We start from the raw sequence: 24,754 nt of genomic DNA, 5'->3' as shown, positions 1-24,754 counted from the left end.
GCATACTGGATGTTTTTCCCTTTTCACATCATTCTTTGTAAACCCTAGAAATGGTTGTGCGTGAAAATCCCAGTAACTGAGCAGATTGTTAAATACTCAGACCGGCCCGTCTGGCACCAACAACCATGCCACGCTCAAAATTGCTTAAATCACCTTTCTTACCCATTCTGACATTCATTTCGGAGTTCAGGAGGTTGTCTTGACCAGGACCACACCCCTAACTGCATTGAAGCAACTGCCATGTGATTGGTTGATTAGATAATTGCATTAATGAGAAATTGAACAGGGTTTTCTAATAATCCTTTAGGTTAGTGTATATTTATACGCATGTCTTATATTTTAAACATATATATACTTTTTGAAAGAAAAAAAAAAGACCTGTAGACCAAAAACATAGACCAGTGTGGAACCATATGGCAACTTCATTGACTTTGATTTGAAGCATAAAAATTATATATATATATATATATATATATATATATATATATATATATATATATATTAAGGCACAAAAGTTTAAAAGTCTTGTAACAACCTCCAATAACACTACAGGGTTGAAATTTGTAATTTCCACGTATTTGAATGAGTGAGCTATAAAGGGTCTGTAATAGGATTGGTATAGGCCGCTCTGCTGGATAAAGACATATTTTAAGGTAACTAGCATTGGTGTAGTTCACCAGGGACTTGGGATGGAAACACATGGAAACACCATATGCTCTCGGTTCAGAATGACTTGCTGGTATAGTTGATGCTTTAATTTTGGACGTCATTACTATTAATTTCATAAAATAGCATGCAATGCAGTTTATGACCGTATTAGTCGGGTTTTAAAGAAAATGCATCAAAACTTTCTAGCTCCAACATTTCATATCTACAAACAGTGAACAGTAAATTTGATTTTATATACAGTATTTATTGAATTCCATTCATAAAAAAATGAAACAATGGCTTATTTTCTGAATCACCCCGGGAAAGTTGACTGTTTCTAGAACATCTGTCAAAGCTTGTTTGGTTGTTTTTTTATTTTATTTTTTATAGTATCAATAAATACTATACTAAGTGTAAATTATATTAGAATTTTTATGGAAAAATAAACACCTTGAATAGTAAATTTATTTATGCGTGTATGTTTGTGCAGCTAATTTTGAAAATGAAAATATGTGGGTCAAACTACACCCCCCCCCCCCCCCAAGATGATAGAAATAACAATAAAAATAGTTGGGAACCATTCAATTTCTCACATATTTTATACTTATTAGTCTCTGATAAGCTTCAATAGAGATTTTCTGTTTTTACATTAATCTTCAGTGTCATCTTTTAAAAGATAACCTACCCTGAAGAAAACAAAACAACAACTATATATATATATAGAAATTCTTTAAATAAATTTAATACATTTTAAATTAATAAATTTTAATTCCAATTTAAAGGGTTCCTTTGGCTCAGTGGTAGAGCATTGCTTTAGAAACGCAAAGGGATGTGGGTTTGAACACGAGTTCCCCGAGAGATGCTTAGCACTTGTTGGCCCTTTTGCCTTCTGTCTGCGGTCCAGCTCACCCCTAAACCATCTCGATTGGGTTCAGGTCCGGTGACTGTGGAGGCCAGGTCATCTGGCGCAGCACCCCATCACTCTCCTTCTTGGTCAAATAGCCCTTGATGCCTTCAGTGTGACTCTACAATTTTCATAGTCATAAAAATAAAGAAAACTCTTTGAATGAGAAGGTGTGTCCAAACTTTTGGTCTGTACTGTATATATATATATGCTCCAGTCCTCTCTATACATCTTATATCATGTGATTGGACTCATTAAAAACACATCAAATCAGTTTTTATTGCAACTTTTAAAAGTTTATTCTTATGGCGGTCTCTAAACATTGCTTCTGAACTGGGAGCATCAGTTAAAATCATAAAAAAACAAAACAAAACCTGCATGCAACCACTGTAGCCTCCAGCTCCTGGACTGACTGGGTTCACTTAGTTAAACAAAGTAGAATCAAATAAGATAGGAGATAGGATTCAGCATTTGGCACACATTGAAAACAGATACTGAAGAAGGGTTTGACCTTCGGAACAGAAACAAATGACAAGAACAATGTATTATTTATAATAACAGGCATACAACCAGTGACCAAACATAGAAATAAAAAGTCACAACTAAAGCAATTTGCTTTCTTTTTACACAGGAAACCACTTATAGTATAAATGTTCTGAAAGATCTGAATTTGTAATTTCCTAGAAATTGCAATGAAAATGAGAAAGATTACAGAGAAACAGAGCAAGAGAGAGGTATTAAATAAGAAACAGACTCTATGAAGAGGTAGAGTTCAGTGCACACGGCTAAAACTCCTATCAGGACTCGAGTTTATAACACCGTCTTCAGATCCAACGCCGGGCCGCATCCTCACATGCTCACAGAAAATAAATAGAATAATACAATCTTCAAATGCTTTTTATCAGTCTTTTGATTCATGATTCCGTTTGTCTCCCCAAAGACACTTTTCTCGAAAGTTTTCCCTGATTTCAAACTATTTCCAACACTTAAAATGTGCAAAGGGAGTCTAAAGCACCACCATTTGCAAAGAACAGATCCTCCTTGAGAAGAACTTTGGTCGATATTCCTTAATCTTCAGGAAATAAACCAAAACAAACATCTGGGTTCACTGCCTTAGTTACATGTTTTGTATAGTATCACGTCTCTGACAAAAAGTTATCTAAACACGTGATTCACACAAAACACGTCTGGGTCATATTTCACCACAGAATCAAAAGGAAATTATATATTGGATATATTAGCATCACATAGCCTACACAAAAGACACAAAGTGTACACTACATTTAGATGAAACAATTTTAAGCAAATTGTTAAGACTTTTTTTGGGCATTGGAGATACAACAAAACAATGATTATAATTAATGCAATAATCAACATACTGCTTGAAAAAAAAATTGCCATATGGATGTTATCTTGAGTAAGTACTAAGAAAATTGTGTTTTTCATTGCTGCAAGAAAAATAAAATAATATTTTAACATTGTTAAATTGCTTTATGCAGAAAAAAATGTTTAAATCAACAGGAAATTCAATTGAAGACAAAAATTTACAATTAAAGAATGACACCGCTTAGAGACTTTTGGATCCCATGATTTACTTATTTCTGATAAAACAACTGACATTTTTATTTTTTAAAAATTGTGTCCATAATTTAGAAATTAGCTAAAGTAAATACCGGTCGCATATAAATATCTAAAGATTATAATTAAATTTATTTATGTATGTACAGTATACAACATCTATTTCTGGAAGTACTAATTCTCAAGGTGTTTCTGAATGAAGTGTCACAAAGGAAAAAGTCTCAGTTATTCTTAACAGAAAATATAACGAATCATCACATACATCTGATGGCATAATTAAACATAACTTTTACAACAGGGGAGAACTGATTTTAAAATTAACTTTGCTGTCTAAAAACATTATGTCTTAACGAGATTAATTTTAAATGTTGCTAATTTCATATTCTTCATCTAAGGCCATTTTCCCGCTAAATGCAGGCACCGCAGGTGATGGCAGTGGATACAGCAGGAATTCTTTTACTCTTTCAATTCAGTCTATGGTTTGATGCATTGTAATTGAGAAATAAAACGCTGCAAAACACTAAGAGCTTCACCTTTGTGTTTTGACTCAAAATCATCTAAAAGTTCGTTAGGAGCCTTTCAAATATTCACTTCAATCTTTCCAGCAGGTATTGTACGGAAAAGAGCACAGCGTATTGCTTTGAGAATTGGAAATGAGTGACACAGCATGTGTATATCTGGCATTCGAGGTTATATAAAAAAAAAAAAAAAAAATTTACGACAAGAATATGGAGCTTATACACGTTCATGGTCATTGATGATGGAATGTCAATGTTGGTTCTGCAGAAGAAAACCTTAGATTTCAGAATTAAAACTTCCAATTTCAGTCCATTTCAAGGCTCATCAAATCTTGTGTTTCAAAAGGAAAGTCCCAGGGACTTCATATCCCTGAAACCCTCCACAACACATTCCTTTTGGAAATACAAAGTTAACTTCAATTACTCTTGGATTATAAGACTAAATGGTGCAAACTGCCTTTATCGAGTATTACAAATTGGGAAAACAAAAACAACAACAACTACACAATAAAATATTCCAACTAAACAGAGAAGTCCAAAATGTATATTTTCCCATGATCTTGCATTGTTAGACTAATTTTAGATCAGTAAACCGTCATTAAGAATGTTTTAAATTTAAAATAAATCTTGAAGAGATAAAATGTTAAGCAACAGTTTGTAAGAACAGTGGTAATTTTATAGTTTAATCAGCTCACAGCCATTTGGAAAGAAATATTTTAAGGAATGGAGGAATATCTAGGGAATATCTTGAGAAATAGTTGATTTTGTCTCTTGATCTTGATACAACACATCCTTGAGCGTCCAAGTGGAATTTTTCTAACCATACAAAATCAATAAACAGTACGAATACTTCCTCACCTAGAATGGCAAACACATATGACAGAGCAGTTGGAATGTGGTTCCAGTCATTGGGCGTCTTTCTCCCTCGTTTTTCATCCTTTCATTCGCATCCTATAGTATTTCTGAACTGCAGTAGCAGTGTCCTCCTCTCTTTCCTCTAAGCCACAGGTTGGAAAGTGATCTTTGTGTGGGTGTCTTGTATATACAGCAGCCGTACGGCCAGCAAGAACACTCTTCTGACACACTCTGGCTCAAGAGTCTCATGGAGGTACTAAGCACATATGTGTCCTCTCAGAGAACGCTTCTTATGATAGTCTTTCTCTCTCAGTCTCTCGTGAAAGTCCTCAGTGTCCACCGTTATTAGGATATGATGGCCGGCGACCATCGGACCACTGTCAGGTTATCTGCGCTCACTGAGCGCTTCTTGGCAGCTTTTCTCAAGTCTTTATATTTGTCATCACAAAGCCTGGAGATTGCCTGTGAGAAACATGAGAAGGAGAGACAGACATTCACATTTTTTTGTGATTTATCTTTTTTACACTACCACTGGACTATTCAAAAAGTTTGGGATGAGTAAGATTTTTTATGTTTTTGAAAGAAGTCTCTTATGCTCACCAAGGCTGCATTTATACACTAAAAACAGTAATACTGTGAAATAGTGTTATAATATATATATATATATATATATATATATATATATATATATATATATATATATATATATATATATATATTTATTTATTTATTTATTTTTTAAGCTAATATATTCCTGTGATGGAAAGCTGAATTTTCAACATCAGTACTCCAGTCTTCAGTGGCACATGATCCTTCAGAAATCATTCTAATTTATGAAGAGTTTGGTTCCAAAACGTGATAAACGCCATAAAAAAAAAAAAAAAAAAAAAAAAAAAAAAAAGATCAGTATTGTATCTAGTTGGTCACTTTTTTTTTATTTTTCGCCAAAATGCGATATTCACAGAGTTATTAGGTCAAGGTTTCTACTATTTTTTTTTACGCGACAAACGCTAGCCTCCCTTTTTTGCAGAACGCGATATATCCGCTTAACCTATCAAAGCACACCATTCCACGCACTGTAAACGGTAACAACCAATCACAGCGAACCATGCCATTACCTCTAGACAGTAATGGTGGCACTTTGAATACACCTGGAATTCCTCATTTACTTTGTATTTTGTCTTCAACAAACAAGGGCTACATGATAAATCACATGTAATTGTCATGCACATTTCATCAGTAAAGCAGATTCTGTAATTAATAGTACCAGTAAATCTCCATCACGTGCTTTCAGATGGAAATTATTCAGATGCATTGAATACACAGAGCCGCAGATCACTGACAACCTACGCTATAACGCGTTCATTAGATGAATCGCATTCGGTTATGAACACAATATTGCGTAGCTTGTATTATATTAATGCCATTTATGTCATTAAATGGCATAAATAAAACTGAAAATAAAACTGAAAATAGGACTGGCCCCCCAACTGAGCCTGGTTTCTCCCAGAGTTTTGGTTCCTTGCCGCTGTCGCCTCTGACTTGCTTAGTTGGGGTCACTTAATTACCAGCGTTTTCGTTGACTTGATTGCACAGATACTATTTAAACTGAACTGAGCTGGATGTTGACATAATTGAATTCAATGATGAACTGCATTTTTGCTTTATTGACACACTATTTTCCTATTTAATGCTGTTCAGTTGCTTTGTTACAATCTATATTGTTAAAAGCGCTATATAAACAAAGGTGACTTGACTTAACTATGTTTTTGTGAATACAGCACACAGCACTAGTCACCTAAAGGAATGTAACATGGCAAAGATGAATGCACTTTTGGAAGTTGAATGTAAGGGAAATGTCATTTTGGAATTTCTGTGCTCTAATGTGATATTGTTGTTCATGTTCTTGTTCATGATGAAATAAAATTGTATTGCTGTAATTAATTTATAGCATTAACAAGATGACTCGTTGAATTCATTTAGGAAGCGATGACTGATGAATGTATTTTTAGTCCAGTGCCTGTATATAATATATATTGACCAAGTTAAGAGGCTGTCACATGTGGATCAAGTTACTATAGCCGCGTTTTCACAGCTGGAACTTTACCCAGGAACTAGGGACTTTGGGCTGGTACTCGGTGTGTTTCCATCGCAGGAACCAGGAACTAAAAGTTCTGGGTAAAAAAATGCCCCTCAGAAACTCCCTGCTGGTGAGGTAGTACTTTTTCAAAGTTCCAGAAATTCTGGGGGCGGGACTTGAGCGCTAAACATGCTGACTGGTTGAGTACACGCAGCATTGTGATTTCAATCACCATTTATTCGGATCATTTTCAAAATTTTACTGTTATTGTGGCATGAAATGTAATTGTAAAAGTATTTCAGGCAAGATTGTAGTTGTTTAAAACTCAAATCTTGCTTGTTTATTTATAATAATGTGTTTTTAAAAGTGTTTATCTATGTTGAAAACTGTGATTTTTTTAACAAGTTCAATGTAATGCACCCTTGCTAAATTTGTTTAATTTAAATGTAAAACCTGTTAAGCATTTTGTTCCAACCCTGCGCCAACACACATGCTCTCCTTACTTAAGGTGTTCCCCAGGGTTCTGTTCTTGGCCCTTTTCTACTTTATTTCTACATTATTATTGTTATTATTATCATTATTATTATTAAACTTATATTATATTATTAAGAGTTAACAATGTCATTGAGTAGATATAGATATAGCTAGATTCACATTTGATACAACTGAAAGTGTCACAGAAAGAGTATTGGGTAAACTTTTACTTTCTGATGCAAGAACCAAATTTCCAAGTCCCACCACCTCCAAAAAATGAGTGGTAAAAAGTTTAATTATTGAGATGATGCAACTTGTGTCCATTATTTTGAGAAGACAAATGATTGTTTGTGGGACCGTATAAAGAGGACCAGTGCAAGATGGCAGCAGGGGGGCTGGTCCTTATGAAAGAACTGGATCACAAACCACCGATCGACTGAGCTGTCCACCCAGACCACTGACTCTAAATGGGCTGGTGAGCTATTACACCACCAAAGGCAACTGTGTGCACAAACACACACAACTGAACTAACTAACATCATTATAGGCCTGGTCTTGTCAGGACTGTAATTGTGCAGCATGGAGGCTGAACGCTGGCATTAGACACACATTGGGATTCAGACAAGGTTATTATTCAGCCCTGCTGCTACTGAACCAATGGACCAATACAACATGTCACAATATTCTATGGCTGCAACTAACGATTATTTTGATAATCGATTAATCTGTCGATTATTTTTACGATTAATCGGTTTATGCACTTATATTTTAGTTTTTTTCCAATTTTTCCCCCCAAGTAAATTATTAATAAAGGGTCTTTATCATTCAGCATAGATTTTTAAGAGATTTTAACCATTTTGCATTGTCATATCCTCATCAAAAATATACCTGGAGTTGTTTTATTATGTGTTAGTAATCCTTTTGTTGAACTCTTCTGCAATCAAAACACTGACCCATACTCTAGCAAATTTCACAAGGAGATTTCAAATGTTTTCACCATGTCAGTCCTTAGGGCTCCTAAAGTAGTTTAACATCCCGAACAAAGCTTAAGGAATCTTTCAGAACATATTTTCACGAACAATAAGGATAAAACAGAATAAGATTGCAGTGCGTTGTATTTTATTATTTACTGGGAAACAGCTTTATAGCTTATGCTGTGAAATTGTAAACAATCATTCGAATAAAGTGACAATGGCATGAAACCTGAATGGAACTCAATATTTAAAGTCAAATTTATCAGAAGGTTGTCCAGAAAAAAAAAATCGGACACACACAAAAAACCTGCTGTGTGAAAAAGAGCAGTGAATACTTAGAAAAAAAGTGCATTTCAAATATCTTTAAACATTTACCTCTCTCATTCAGTCATAATTACAACCCGAATTCCGGAAAAGTTGGGACGTTTTTTAAATTTTAATAAAATGAAAACTAAAAGACTTTCAAATCACATGAGCCAATATTTTATTCACAATAGAACATAGATAACATAGCAAATGTTTAAACTGAGAAAGTTTACAATTTTATGCACAAAATGAGCTCATTTCAATTTTGATTTCTGCTACAGGTCTCAAAATAGTTGGGACGGGGCATGTTTACCATGGTGTAGCATCTCCTTTTCTTTTCAAAACAGTTTGAAGACGTCTGGGCATTGAGGCTATGAGTTGCTGGAGTTTTGCTGTTGGAATTTGGTCCCATTCTTGCCTTATATAGATTTCCAGCTGCTGAAGAGTTCGTGGTCGTCTTTGACGTATTTTTCGTTTAATGATGCGCCAAATGTTCTCTATAGGTGAAAGATCTGGACTGCAGGCAGGCCAGGTTAGCACCCGGACTCTTCTACGACGAAGCCATGCTGTTGTTATAGCTGCAGTATGTGGTTTTGCATTGTCCTGCTGAAATAAACAAGGCCTTCCCTGAAATAGACGTTGTTTGGAGGGAAGCATATGTTGCTCTAAAACCTTTATATACCTTTCAGCATTCACAGAGCCTTCCAAAACATGCAAGCTGCCCATACCGTATGCATTTATGCACCCCCACACCATCAGAGATGCTGGCTTTTGAACTGAACGCTGATAACATGCTGGAAGGTCTCCCTCTTCTTTAGCCCGGAGGACACGGCGTCCGTGATTTCCAACAAGAATGTCAAATTTGGACTCGTCTGACCATAAAACACTATTCCACTTTGAAATAGTCCATTTTAAATGAGCCTTGGCCCACAGGACACGACGGCGCTTCTGGACCATGTTCACATATGGCTTCCTTTTTGCATGATAGAGCTTTAGTTGGCATCTGCTGATGGCACGGCGGATTGTGTTTACCGACAGTGGTTTCTGAAAGTATTCCTGGGCCCATCTAGTAATGTCATTGACACAATCATGTCGATGAGTGATGCAGTGTCGTCTGAGAGCCCGAAGACCACGGGCATCCAATAAAGGTCTCCGGCCTTGTCACTTACGCACAGAGATTTCTCCAGTTTCTCTGAATCTTTTGATGATGTTATGCACTGTAGATGATGAGATTTGCAAAGCCTTTGCAATTTGATGTTGAGGAACATTGTTTTTAAAGTTTTCCACAATTTTTTTACGCAGTCTTTCACAGATTGGAGAGCCTCTGCCCATCTTTACTTCTGAGAGACTCTGCTTCTCTAAGACAAAGCTTTTATAGCTAATCATGTTACAGACCTGATATCAATTAACTAGATGTTCTCCCAGCTGAATCTTTTCAAAACTGCTTGCTTTTTTAGCCATTTGTTGCCCCCGTGCCAACTTTTTTGAAACCTGTAGCAGGCATTAAATTTTAAATGAGCTAATTAAGTGGATAAAAGTGTAAAATTTCTCAGTTTAAACATTTGCTACGTTATCTATGTTCTATTGTGAATAAAATATTGGCTCATGTGATTTGAAATTCCTTTAGTTTTCATTTTATTAAAATTTAAAAAACGTCCCAACTTTTCCGGAATTCGGGTTGTAGGCTGCACGACTGAATTATGAACTGGTAAACGACAAACTGATCACAGAACATGTTTGTAAAGCTTTAAATGTTAACTGTTAAAAAGCAATGTTATCAGCTTTCACGACTAAACATTTGCAAACAACATTGTAGTGGAGAATCTGCACAAATAAAAGTCTTAGGGGCCGTTCACATATCGCGCCTAAAAACGCGTGGAAAACGCTAGGCGCACAGCTTTCTCCTCCTTTCCAAAGCGCTCGGGCAGAAGCGCCCCTGAGGCGTCTGCCTTTGCTAAGCAACCATGACGTGCTCTCTCCTTGAAGACGCGGAAATTTCAGCAAAGGATAAATGGATTTGCAGCTCTAAAAATCGCTTGCAGTTGCTCTGCTACTAAATTTATTTCAAAATGGAAATCTATATACAGCTATGATCAGCTGTTCCTTCATCTTGGCTGAGCTTTAAACGTTGTTACGGGAAACGATGAAGCTGATTAGTTCTTGTCACATGACCCGCGGTGCGCTTGCCGCATTCTGAAAAGTTGAAATGTTTTTAACTCGATGCGGTGCGGACGCGCCTGGAAAAACGGACGCGTCGCAAACGCGTCGCTTACATTATGAGCGTGCATACTGCACGCCTACATTGGAAATAACGAACATGAGCGCGCAAAGGACGCGATATGTGAACGGCCCCTTAAACAGTTCAGTAGTGCAGAGTTTACAGGTTAATCTTCTTTTTTGAAGGCTCAAAGTAAAGTACTCCCACATCCCGCTGAATGCTGCAGAGACGCTGTTTCGGGAAGCACGTGACATAAAACGAGGCCAGCTATTGGCTATTCGCTGCTTCTCCTGCTGTACTGGCTGAGTAAAATCTCCGGTGGCTCATTACTGCCACACTTTGGTCACCGCAGATTTGAAATATGCACGAAATGAGCCGCTTACGGCAAATAAGTTATTTAGCAACGAATCGATGACTAAATTAGTTGACAACTATTTTAATAATCGATTTTAATCGATTACATCGATTCGTTGTTTCAGCTCTACAATATTCCTACTTAGTGAGAGACCACTCACCTCGAGCTTCTGGGCCTTGTCTCTGCTGAGAGGTTCCAGGGGAAAGCTAAGGTTGTTCGCCTCAGAAAGTGAACGCAAGTCAAAATAATACTTGGCATACACGCTTGATGGAACATTAATATTGAACTGCAGCAGCTCCAGAAACTGTCGCTCCAACTCATTCCTGGTGGGAGAGAGAAAGCAAAAAGAAGTAGCTTTGCGTATATTCCTTTTGACATTTGTCACTGGGCGGAAGTAACTGAAAAGAAAACCTTGAAAGTTAAGCTATTCAAAGAAATTCTGATTTTGCATGTTTAAAACTAAAATCCTGACAATATGAATAACTTTATTTATCCACAAATTTCTTATCACCAAAGACAACTCCTGAAAGTTAAAGATAAACTATCTCTTGTCACCCCTTCCTACCAACTGCATAATTTTTCCAACACATGCAGAAACCTACCAGCTAAATATAACAGTGAAGCCTCTGACAACAAAAAAAAGCAACCAAAAACCACAAACCCACACTCTGTGGTCCTCCATTCTGTTTGTGATGTGCTTTGAGAACAATAATACTGCCTCAGTCACTGAATCTTTAGTCAGGATGGCCTTTAAAATAACTGTGCTTAACTGTACTCAGCAGGAGTTTAAAGGGCAGATGTGACATGCTGGAAGTGTCAAGTTTTTGGTACCTTACATTTAGGGATATTATATATGGTACCTTAAGCTCTATAGGATATAGTTTCCAAAAAATGTCACAAAAACATCATAAACACCAATTCTACAAATGCTTAGAACCATAGACTAACTAAATTTAGTCTAACCTTAGACTAACTTAACCTCTGTGTTCAACATAAAATTAAAACAGACCCTACATACAATTAAAACATGTTCCGTATTTGTTAGTGATTATCCGGCTTCATTCAGAAACCAATTTTATCATGAAAGAAAAATTAGTTGTGAATAGAGTTTTACATAAACTTCAAGATAGAATATATCTTAGAAATGTTTGAAGACTGAGCATCAAATTAATGTTTCCATTCATAGTTGCAAAATAAAAATTTGTATGGAAAATTTGAATATTGCATAAAACATTTACAAGTACAGCACAGTTTTTATTACATGTTCAAGATACTGGTTGCTTCCTGGGAAACTGGTGCTAATTATCAATAATAAAAATGGAAGTTGTTGAAACCGACAACTTTGTTGTAGCCATTTATTCCTACATATTGAATTACTTGCACTTCAGAGTGTTGTCATGTTATCTTGAATTCAGAGGCGCAAGAGACACACACTTACATGTCTTCCACGGTGATGTCTTTGAGGATCTGGCAGTAGTCAACATTCCATACGGCCTGATCATCCCACACTTTTGACGCCAACAGGATGGCACCCAAAACAATCCTCTTCCAGTTAGCAGGACAAATATCAATCTCTGCATATGTTAACAATCTCTCCAGATACACCTGAGCGAGAGAAAAAAAGAGAAAATGCATTCTTTTAAAAATAAAAAATAAAAATCATAACTAAGTTAAACATAAATTAGATTTTTCTAATTGGTATCATTCAATATCGATATCAAGCATCTTGACAATCAAGTCAACTGTAAAGATTCTGGTGACTGAACCTTGCATTTCTGTTTTTGGAACAAGGTTACTGCAGCATCATTGCAAATATGTAATTATTGTGCAAGACTGACATGCAGGTCAGGGGCATGAAAAACGGAAGACAAACACATCTGCTCAGCCAACCAACAAAAACACCTGATGCCTTACTGGTAACAAACTGCAAACGAACAACGTTCAGTTTTAACAGCACAAATATAATTTTATTTTATCTTTTTATTCTGACATTTACCATGAATCATTTTAAAAAAAACTGGAGTGCTATGTAAATATAAAGTTTACTAAGAATTTCAGTCAGGTTTCAGGGCCTATCATAGAACAGAGACAGCATTTAGAATTACAAATGACTTCTTTCTGGTATATGATCAAGACTGCATTTCACTACATTTTTACTAGATCTTAGTGCTGCTTTTGAAACTATTGATCATGATATACTCTTACATGAAACTAGAAAATTGCATTGCTTTAAACTGGTTTTGAATTGACCACTAGCAATTTGTTTGTTTAAATGTGGAACTAGCAACTCTAACACTGGCAAGTATGGGGTGTCACACGGATCTGTGTTAGGCCCCCTGGTGTTTTCAATATATTATCTGCCCCTTGGAAAAAAAAAAACTATAAAAAAATATTTTGGATTAGATGAGTCTGTTTCTCTTTAAGTTTTTTTTTTTTCCTCTCCAACACCTCACCTCATTAACATGGTCACCTGGACTGTTCACTGGGCCACAGTTTGATTAAATGTAAGATTCTTGTTCATAAGAAGCCAAACAACATTGCAATATCGCAACATGCATTTTCTATAAAGCTAGGCGGGAGGTAAACAAAGGCCTCCTGTAGAGAATCAATGTGTTTTTGTAAGAAAAATATCCATATTTAAAATGTAATAATGAGACACTTTTCTTTTCTTTCTTTTTTTGCATGGCCGCTTTTTATTAAACTTCTTTTGGACTGATGCATGCAACACATGCTGAGTGGCATTAAACAGCTTGAAAGATCAAAGACATTTTTTTATATATTTTTTATAAACATTTTGGCAAATCTTAAAGATAGGAAGCTCTGGAATTTTGCTATATTTTATGATTTTAAAAATCTAATACATAAAAAATAAATGAAGGCAGAAATGCAAACTAAATTTTCAAAAAATACACTCTGTACTATTGACTCCTTAATCACATGGATACATTATTTCTCTAAACATGTAGGCATTGCAATTTTATACCATATAGATGAGAGAAAAAAAAACATACTCTGATCAAACTGCTTACTGAGGCACATTTATAAATTTTCTATGTCTCTTTAAAAGTTCTCCGTTATGTGTCTGTACAAGGTTGAAACAAACTGTTCAACACCACATTAATATTGAAGCAGAACAGGTAGATGCATGAGCCCTCACTTTGGTTTTATCCACTGATGAAAGCAAAAAACAGCACACCTCTTTTTAACATGCCACATGATTCAAGGTAATCTTCCTGTCTGTTGGACAAGTAAATTGTAAAAGGCTATTGCTATGTTTAGTGGCAAAGAATAAGTATGAACACTATCAATAGTGATGGTTTCTTAAGTAACTCTTATAATACTTCTTTGTGTACTTCTAAAGGAACGTTATAACCATTACTTCTTGAATGGTTGAATCATAAGTCTGTTCTCTGTTGACATGGTTTATGACAGTATGCAGCATTCATAAACACTGCTGATGGATGTAGGCGAACAAAGATGTCCTTATGAAATGAAAAAACACTCATACACACTCAATAGAGGACAACAATGTCAAATAATATACGTTTTTCCACAGTGAGAAATAAATCTAATAAGAGCTCAACTTTGTTTGTAGAAAGTATAAGACATAAATTGCACTTTTAATTGGTTCCACTGCATCGGCGGACTCCTCTGGTGGGCAGCTGTGCTTTAAATATGTGCTTATTAGAGTATGCTTATGTTCATAGCCTGTTAAAGGCTATGAAAACAAATGAAGTTGATGTAAGCCTTTATAATGTGCAAAAAAGGGTTAAAATCACATCTCATTCTAAAATTGTAACATTACAATCTTAAAACAAAAATAAGGCTTTTAAAGCAGAAGTTAAATTCACTAAACTAAAAATTATGAATTATTAAAAATAAATGAGAACAAAACACAGATTTGTGTTAGGCTATTTTGATTATTATAGATTATAACTCTTTTAAACGCACACACACACACACACACACACACACACACACACACACACACACACACACACACACACACACACACACACACACACACACACACACACACACACACACACACACACACACACACACACACACACACACACACACACACACACACACACACTTTCATTTAAGCCCATCTCAAACATTCACAGCACCTTGTATGTCTACAACTTGTTTCATGACACCTCATGAAGGTATTTGGTTGTAAAAGTGAGAAGGGATGAGCCTTCAAAATAAGGATTTTATCATAGAGGAGGAACAGTCACACCTTAGACAGCTGCTGAGCTTAGGCACTAAGAGGGATGGGAAATCCACTTCACTGATGGTAAACCCTATTTTAACTTGTTCTACCAGCCAATCCAAATAGACAAGGATTCATTTGTATTGGTCCACGATCAAGTCACGTGACCTTTCACTCACCAGAGTAACTACGGCACACTCAGCCGTGAGCTGGGCGGCACTGAAGAGCGTACGGACGAATCTGTAGATCTGTTTCTGTTCCGGGTCGTGCTTGTCATAGTCTGACGGCACCTCTAATTTCTGTGGAAAGAGGACGTTTTAGAACATTCAGGCATGTTCAGGATGCAATTAAACATCTTATAAATGAGCTGCAGAAATGAAACACTTACTGACAGTGGATGAAGTTTTTCATCAAATATGTCTAACAGCATTCGCCCGTCCACATTTCTGAAAGGAGAAGGGTGAACTGAAATTAGATTAGGGAAGACTAGTACTTATTCTAAGCTGTATTCATAGAAAGAATTAAAGAACTAGGAAAGAGTGCTGTGTTACCAAAAACTTGTGTAAAATTTAGATTTCAATTGATCTGAAGCCTTGGAGTTTGAAGGTTATAAATCATTAAAGGTTTATATGCTATTCCAGTTTAAGACACAAAGTCAGAGACAGAGCAGACGATGGAGATAAAAGTACTTAGACACACAGATAGATAGAAGACCTGATCTGATGAGAGAATTGAAAAACATACCTGTTCTTTATGTGGTAGTAAATTGCGAGGGCAACACTGCAAACAGAAGAGATAGCAGAAAGAAGTTGATATAACGGTAGTCAACAAGATGAAGCAGCATTAAATTCAAGCTGAAGGAGAAGTAGTATATAGTAGTATATATCCAATATTGGATGTGTGATTAATCATGCTCAATTGTTTTTTTTTTTTACCTTTGCTGACATCTAATGCATCACTCATCTTTAAAAAAACACTTATAATTTATTAACATTGTTGAAACTTTAGCAAATATATCATACTGTACTGTAATGTTGTGACATCATTGATTTTCCATTTTAGTTTGATGATGATGATGATTATTATTATATAGATTTTATTTTATATTAATGAAAATAGTTATTGGCTTACTACCTAACATACACCTAACATACTTAAATTCATAATGTGCTGTGATGAATATGATCAGTGGAACTGATACGACTGATACGATACGAAATATTCAGAATCAAAAATGGGGGTACATTTTTTGAATCATGGACTTAATGATTTAGACGACTCCCTTCCACACTCAATCCATTCACGGGAAGTCATGGCCTAGTGGTTAGAGAGTTTGTCTTCTAACCCTAAGGTTGTGGGTTCGAGTCTCGGGCCGGCAATGACACAAGCAAGGCACCGAAACCCCAACTGCTCCCTGTGTGTGTGTGCACTTCTGATGGGTTAAATGCAGAGCACGAATTCGGAGTACTTGGTTTTATGTCACGTCACTTTTATTTATCAATGACACAATGTAACATGTTGTTAGGCCCAATTTCCAAAGGCTCCAGCCATGCTTTTGAAAACCCAATTCTCTTTCCACACCCTCATTTAGATATCCATCTTAAACCAGTCATGCACATTTCGATCAGTTTACAATGAGGGTTCAAGTACCATTTAATGGTGTATTTGAGGTTGGGTTGGCTGACGGTGCTGTCGTCCAGGAATATTGTCGAACAGGAGCTGTACTTGCGTCTCATCGGACCAGATGGATGTTGCTGAAACACAAGGATACGCAGAGTGCAAACTAAAACATCAGTTATTCTTAAAACACACACAGACTTTCAGCAAACAGGATGAAAATTAGGCCCCCTGCAGCCTCAGAGAAGCTATTATCATCTCATTTATACCGGAGTGATTCTCACTTAATGTGTGTGGAGTACACGTTAGTATCCCAATCCAGTACAGCAGAAACACAGTCATGTATCATACAGGATTTCAAAAACTGATAAGCAACATTAATATTGGAAATAAATCATTACAATGTTAAAACAGACACAATATCATAAGTTTAAAGAAAATAAATAGAGCAATGGGCAAATATTTACCTTTGACTCCGCAATGTGTGTTAACTTGCAAAGTAATAAAATACATTAAAACAGGAACAAAACATATGCTATTCATTACAGTTCGAGTATGAATAGCATGCGGCAATGAAATGGAGAAAGTTATGCACATTAGAGGAACGGGTCACCCCAAAATAAAAATTTGCTGAAAATGTATTCACCCATTTTTGTTTTTTTTATCAGAACATGTTTCGAGAAATGAAGCATTACATTACCTGCTCAACAATGGATCCTCTGCAGTGAATGGGTGCCATCAGAATGAGAGTTCAAACAGTAAAAAAAAAAAAAAAATATTCACAATAATCCACACCACCCCAGTCCATCAGTTGATATCTTGTAATGCGAAATGATGCATGTTTGTAAGAAACAAATACACCATTACCTCAACCATCACTTTTGGCCAAAATACCAGTCAATTATCCATATTATCGCTTCTTTACAGTGACAAAGTCCATCCCCTGTTGACCTTTCACTTCAAAATCCACCGGCATGTTTGTTTAGAACAATGTTGGACCGTTTTAGCTTGTAAACAGTGCTTGATCTGTGCATATTTCTCTCCTGATTCAGACTTTTATTTACTGAATAAAGCATTATTATGGATTATGAACTATGGAATTTAACTGAAAGCATTAGTCTGACAAAAAAAGAAAAAGAAAAAGAAAACCTTAATGATGGATCTGTTTTGTACAAGCATGCAGCTTTTCACAAGACATTAATTGATGGACTGGCTTCGTGAGGATTACTTTGGGGACTTTTGTGATGTTTTTAGCAGCTCTCATTCCGACAGCACCCATTCACTGCAGAGGATCCATTGCTGATGCTACATTTCTCTAAAACTGTTCTGACGAAATAAACTCATCAACATCTTAGATGACCTCAGGGTAAATGTTCAGCAAAGGATGGTGAATTATTCCTTTAAAACATTTATATAGAAAGAAAGCGTTGATCAGAAAAGCAGTGCTGTTAGCTCAGAGACTCATGCGATACTGGTTCCTGCATTCTCATGTGGCTGAGTGTGGGATTTGATTAGTTCTGTGGGTGTTGTGACACATGAAGGGATGTCTTTATTGTAGACACAAGCATTATGAGAAACAGAAAACACAATCAATTGATGACATGGCTGCTGCTACTTACATGGTTGACGTACAGACTTTTCCGTTTTTCCCGAACTGTGAAGAGAAACATAATCAGTAACACTAGCACAACAGTCAGTGCAGTTCATTAGACAGAGACAAAAAGACAAGGGCGACAATTAAAGGAATGTCAGTAATATAAAGTCGACGGTCTTAAACTGTTGGATATATTTCATTAACTGTAATTAAACGTTCCATGTAGCACCGTTGCACTTCGTGCGTCCTAAATTCGAGTCCTGGCTTGCAAACCTTTTCTAATCCAACCCGCCGCTCTCTCACCCACTTTGCTTCCTGTCGACCTACTGTCCTATCTTAAAAAAATAAAATGCATAAAATGCCAAAAATAAAGCTAAGATAATAATAAAAACGGGTTAATTTCTTATAGAGATACTTCTGAATGTTAGCATAAAGTCTGGTCCACTTTGGAGATTAATTTAGTGAAGAACTGCCTGAAGTGTTCTTTCGTTTTGACGCAAACGATTAGCATCAAGTGAACACAGCCTTTTATAACATAATGAATTTGTATAATGTCTGTGCTAATTCTCTCAGGAAAGTTATAAACAATAAAAATAATTTACGTGTTTTTAGCTAGAGTTGTGTATGTCCAAAAATATATCCATCTTGGGCCCAAATTAATAATATGTGCCCATGAATTAAGAATGCATTCCCTCATTTTATCAACTTGTTCTCAAATTTTAGTTAAATCGCGGCCATGAATTAAGAGAACGAAAGGGTACGAATTAGTACATGTCCATGATTTACTGAAACAAGGGAATTAATTCTTAAATCATGGCCATGATTTAACTAAAACGAGGCAAAAAATATTAAGTCATGAGAATGGCCATGAAATGTGTAGTTTTTATCTCTTATGTCATGTACGTAGGGATCTACTGTTTTTGCATTTACAGTAGTTTGTTGTTTTTCTCTTGCATTCATTTTTTGACTGTAAAACAACAGTTTAGCTCGGTGTTGGACAAACTAATTAGTGCAATATAACTCAAGCAGCATATGCAGTCTGTGCGTACATAGTATGAGCAGTTAGAAAAAATAAAATAAAATAAATCTGGTACACTTGACCAACTGACTGTAAAGCAACCAATCAGAGTTTGATATATTGTGCAATTTAGGCGTGAGTAAATCTATCAATGACATCACAATAGCACATCCAAATTTTATCACGGAGCAGTTGCACAAGCTATTAAACAGTGCTGGTGATGTTTGCCATGGATTTAGACTTTCAAATGTTGTTTGCTCAGTCAAAGCTTCATAAACCTCTCTATTTATTTGCCATTGCTGGTCTCTGTAGAACAAAGTTCAATGCACACATACTGTATATACTACTCCATAAACATACTGTAACATTTCTCACAAAGCTATTAAAAAACACAAAAGTGTGCTTTAGAAATTGTTATGGTATTAACATTACAACCATAAGCATATGAACGTACGCCTACAAGCATTTATAGATTAACATTTGTCTCCATGAAGTTAACCAATCATAACAGAGTTCATTTACATATAGAAGGCTGTGACACACCAAGCCAACAGCCAGTCGCTAGACAATGTTGGGTTGTTGTTTAGGCCCTGTCAGACTATTTTTTGCAGTTTGTTTCACACCATTGGCAGTAGTCTGACTAACACAGAGTGACTTTCTGATGATTAAACATGCCAAATTGGCAGCTGAGCCCGTTTGTGAGAGAGATCACTCTGATTGGATGATCAGCATAAGCCGTGTTTCCACCGCAGGAACTACTAGGAACTAGAGACTTTGGGCCAGTACTCTGTGTGTTTCCATCGCAAGCCCAAATTAGCGTACTTTGAGAAACGCACGCAGACCTACGTCACCAGACTATTTGCCTAATCTTCCCGGTACTAGGGCGGTGAAAAAAATAGAGTGCGTTCAAATCAGGGTTGCCAGGTTTTCACAACAAATCCTTCCCAGTTGCTTCTCAAAACTAGTCCAAAACTAGCCCAATCGCGTTTACAGGAGGTTCTCCGATAGAAATTGCTTCCGGGGGTTAAAATATACATTTCTTGGAAGGGTTGCCTTGGTAAAATTTGCATTTTAGGGGCTAAATATCACGTTATTGGTATTGGGGTTGCTTCAAACCGCGGATATGAAAAACAATCGCAGACTTGGCAACACTGGTTCAGGTGGAGCGACAGTTACTACACAGAGCCATAGTCTACCGACAACTGACACAAAATCGTTTTCAAAATCGACAAAGAATTGCCTGCGATTTTAACATCGATTTTGTGTAGATTGTCAGTGAATTACGGCTCGGTGTAGTAAATGCCAACCAGTGTTGCCAAGTCTGTGGTTGTTTTTCATGTCCGCGGGTCGAAGCGACCCCAATACAAATAACGTGATATTTAGCACTTAAAATGTGAATTTTACCAAGGCAACCCTGCTAAAAAAAAACTGATATTGTAACCCCGGGAAGCAATTTTTATCAGGGAACCTCCTGGAAGCACGATTGGACTAGTTTTGGAATAGGTTTAAGAAGCAACTGGGCAGGATTTGTTGTGAAAACCTGGCAACCCTGATCCGAACGCATGTGCTGGAGATATACTTCTAATTACAGGAGCGTCTTTACTGATGAGATGTGCATGAAAATTGCATTCGATTTTTTGCACAGCCCTACCCGGTACTTTAGACCGTGGTGGAAATGCAGATAGCAACAGTTCTGGGGGAAAAATGTTCTGGGTAATTTCGTTGAAAACGCGGCATTAGCGAACCGGAGCATGAGAAGAAAATCCAAACGACAAAAGCAAGTGGTCAGGTATGGAGAGTTATCTTTGATATTGTTTTGGCATTTTATCTCAGTCCCTGGAATCTGTTGGCCCTCATGCATACAGACACAAATATGAAAGCTACTGTATGTCTCATGACTCACATATTATTCTCACATATTAGCAGTCTGACTATTTTCATCCATCCATATTATAACTTAATCTAAAACTACAGATGACAGCACAGCGTGCATGAATCTAAACAAACAGCTGCCTAGCCAGAAAAATGGGACAGATTCACAGACACTGTCAACATGCATATCCCCTTAATGCCATTAAACTGTGTAAATGACTGCAAATACTGCCGTGATTGTATTTAATGACACTAATCTGTTGCCCCATTAAGCAGTTTCAATGTACAGTAGTACTTTTTGTTAGCCTGAATCTATAAAGCTTCAGCACAACACATCAGCACACTAACAAACAGACTGAGATCAAACCTACTTCTCTTGTTGGGTAAAAGAACTGAAAAACAAGAAGGTATCTAAATTAAATCTGAGCATGGATAGCAAGGCAGACAGAGCAGAGTCACAAAACATTACGTTAGCAGTTCACTGAGAAACAAGGAGAATATCATAACATTAGCCTGGGCAGAAATATCACCCACTGAGAAGAGCTGACATTTAACAAAATATCATCACCCAGGGGTATTCTGTTAAATCAAACTATTATTACAACTCTTCTCTGAGGAGATGCTTGGTCTGACTAAGTCAGGGCTATCTGTGCGGTCGCCTCCTGATTTGTTTGGTTTCTTTTAATTAACGTTCCCCTCGAGCCTCCAGGCTTAAGAGGAGAGCGTCCCACTCATCCACATGGAGTCTCTCACCGTCTGTCTGAGACTTGCTGAGAAAGATGGTGCTGGCGCGAGGGTGGTCCGAAGGATTGTACTCCATGTTGAGCTCTGAGGAGTGAAAAAGAGAGAGATGATTTATTATTCAAGACTGAGGCTTCCGTTCCTCTACTATTAATAGAACATCCCCAAAAAATAATAATATATTTCTGACAGGATGACGTGAAACATTTAGTCAGACAAGTAACAACACGGAGTGGCTGTAATGTGAACACAGCATTGAGAATACAGAGATATATGAAATAATTAGATGGAGCAAAATTCTGATGTTGAGAACAGTGTAATTTATGCATCACTTTTATACTATCACAGTATTCATTATTATTTTGATTAACCTTCCATATTTTCATTTTACATTTCGATTTTATTTAAGGTTTAATTTAATGAGATTTTATATATATATATATATATATATATATATATATATATATATATATATATAAGCTTTTTAGCTTTTTTTAGTACTTCTACTTAAAATTAATTTAATTTCAGTTGATTGACAAAGTATTAATGTAACTATTATATCTAATATAACTATAATACATATATACATATATATATATGTATATATATATATATATATATACACACAATAAATACTGCATAACAATTATATAAATATATTGTAAAAATGGTGGTATGTTATAACCATGCTCTGTGTGTTCATGCTCATTAGTTTTTATTTAATTTCACAGTAATATATACTACAATATACATAATATATTTGTTTTTATATTTGCATTTATATTATAGTATTATGTATCATTTTATTTCATTTCATTTCTCAGCCAGCAATTCTCATCAACTCATCACTGATCTTCAGAATGTATGAATTTATTATTATTATTATTATTTCATGTCATGTCATGTCTGCTACAATTCCCCTTATACCAAAACAGAGACTTGAAACTTCCTTTTTGCTCAGTTTTCCAACCCACATCTTCAGGCAGATATATAGTAATATTCAGAATATTTAGAATAATTTAATTTTTATTTTATTTTTGGTTTGTCTACATAAATAAAGAGACTTGAAACTTCCTTTCTTCTCAGTTTTCCCACAAATTCCCACCTTGAACTTGCATCAACTAACACACACACACACACACACACACACACAATGTCATCAGAGCAAAAAGAGCAAAGGCACACACCCTGACCAGGAAACAAGGAACCCAGAGTTCACAGCCTCTAAACCCCGAAACAGCCGATCCTAGAGTAGCTGTCAGCTGCAACATGCGTGCTGAGATTTGCTAAATGTGAGTGTAACCTGGTTCAGAAACGGCCTCTACGTGAGCAAGCCACTGGATTGTGCTTTAAGTCTTTTGAAGCGGCGTCTTTTATGCGAAAGAGCCACCTGAATCTCAAAAGAACCTCGACAGTGAGACGTATGGGGCACTCTGGGGTGCAGGGGAAAGACTGATTAATAAAAGATGGAGCTGTGTGGGAGAGAAAGATGGAAGATGGATGAAAAAAGGAGAGAAGAGCAGAGAACGGTGACTATGTTGCCGGTCTCAGAGAAGCTGGACACATGCGCTCTAATATAAATGTGTCTTATTGAAAAAAAAATGTGCACACTCATGGGAGAACGTGTTGTAAATTAGGGCTGTGCAAAAAATCGAAAGCGATTTTCATGCACATCTCACCAGTAAAGACACTCCTGTGATTAGAAGTATATCTCCAGCATGTGCGTTCAGATCAGGGTTGCCAGGTTTTCACAACAAATCCTTCCCAGTTGATTCTCAAAACTAGTCCAAAACTAGCCCAATCGCGTTTCCAGGAGGTTCCCCGATAAAAATTGCTTCCCGGGGTTAAAATATACATTTCTTGGAAGGGTTGCCTTGGTAAAATAAGCATTTTAGGGGCTAAATATCACGTTATTGGTAGTGGGGTTGCTTCAAACCGCGGATATGAAAAACAATCGCAGACTTGGCAACACTGGTTCAGGTGGAGCGGCAGTTACTACACAGAGCCGTAGTCTACCGACAACTGACACAAAATCGACAAAGAATCGCCTGCGATTTTAACATCGATTTTGTGTAGATTGTCAGTGAATTACGGCTCGGTGTAGTAAATGGCAACCAGTGTTGCCAAGTCTGTGGTTGTTTTTTTATGTCCGCAGGTCGAAGCGACCCCAATACAAATAACGTGATATTTAGCCCCTAAAATGCGAATTTTTACCAAGGCAACCCTGCTAAAAAACGTATATTTTAACCCCCGGGAAGCAATTTTTATCGGGGAACCACCTCGAAGTCCGATTGGGCTAGTTTTGGACTAGTTTTGAGAAGCAACTGGGCAGGATTTGTTGTAAAAACCTGGCAACCCTGATCTGAACGCATGTGCTGGAGATATACTTCTAATTACAGGAGCGTCTTTACTGGTGAGATGTGCATGAAAATCGCATTCGATTTTTTGCACAGTCCTAGTTGTAATAGTAGAGTTTTCAATGGGATTGAGTCATTTCCTCTCATCCTGTGCCCCACCCTCTGTATATTGTGAAAAGGGGCTCGAGTGTTTGGAGGGGGTCTGATCTGAACACCACTTCCTCACATTCAGGAAAGAGCTTCTTTCAACAAACACACTACAGCTTTCACAACCCCCCGTGAAGAACATCTTTCATGCATGTGCAAAACTGTTTAGGGCCCAAATCTGGCCATGATTCAATACAAAATTATTTTCAAAAATTATTGTAATCAAATGACCACATAATTCAGTTATAATAATTTTAAAATGTTAATCATATTAAATTT

General features: G+C 36.5%; 1 protein-coding gene across 2 annotated transcripts in view; it reads right to left on the bottom strand.

Annotated features, from left to right (window-relative positions):
- Positions 1–3,243: 3,243 nt before the first annotated feature.
- LOC132123941 (cyclin-Y) overlaps positions 3,244–24,754 on the bottom strand; it is a 52,727-nt gene continuing 31,216 nt past the window's right edge. The window contains exons 2-11 of one of the 2 annotated variants that reach the window (XM_059534628.1): positions 21,984–22,058; positions 18,366–18,400; positions 17,214–17,237; positions 16,780–16,883; positions 15,874–15,909; positions 15,518–15,575; positions 15,309–15,428; positions 12,349–12,515; positions 11,071–11,233; positions 3,244–4,965 (exon numbers count right to left, since the gene is read on the bottom strand). In XM_059534628.1, the coding sequence (XP_059390611.1) occupies positions 4,849–4,965; positions 11,071–11,233; positions 12,349–12,515; positions 15,309–15,428; positions 15,518–15,575; positions 15,874–15,909; positions 16,780–16,883; positions 17,214–17,237; positions 18,366–18,400; positions 21,984–22,058 (899 nt within the window). In that variant the 3' untranslated portion in view covers positions 3,244–4,848. The remainder of the gene's footprint in view (positions 4,966–11,070; positions 11,234–12,348; positions 12,516–15,308; positions 15,429–15,517; positions 15,576–15,873; positions 15,910–16,779; positions 16,884–17,213; positions 17,238–18,365; positions 18,401–21,983; positions 22,059–24,754) is intronic. The other variant, XM_059534629.1, reaches the window with a different exon arrangement.

This window comes from Carassius carassius, chromosome 42 (genome assembly GCF_963082965.1).
Source record: "Carassius carassius chromosome 42, fCarCar2.1, whole genome shotgun sequence".
In the NCBI taxonomy this organism is placed as follows: Eukaryota; Metazoa; Chordata; class Actinopteri; order Cypriniformes; family Cyprinidae; genus Carassius; species Carassius carassius.
This window is presented reverse-complemented; position numbering and strand designations above follow the sequence as displayed.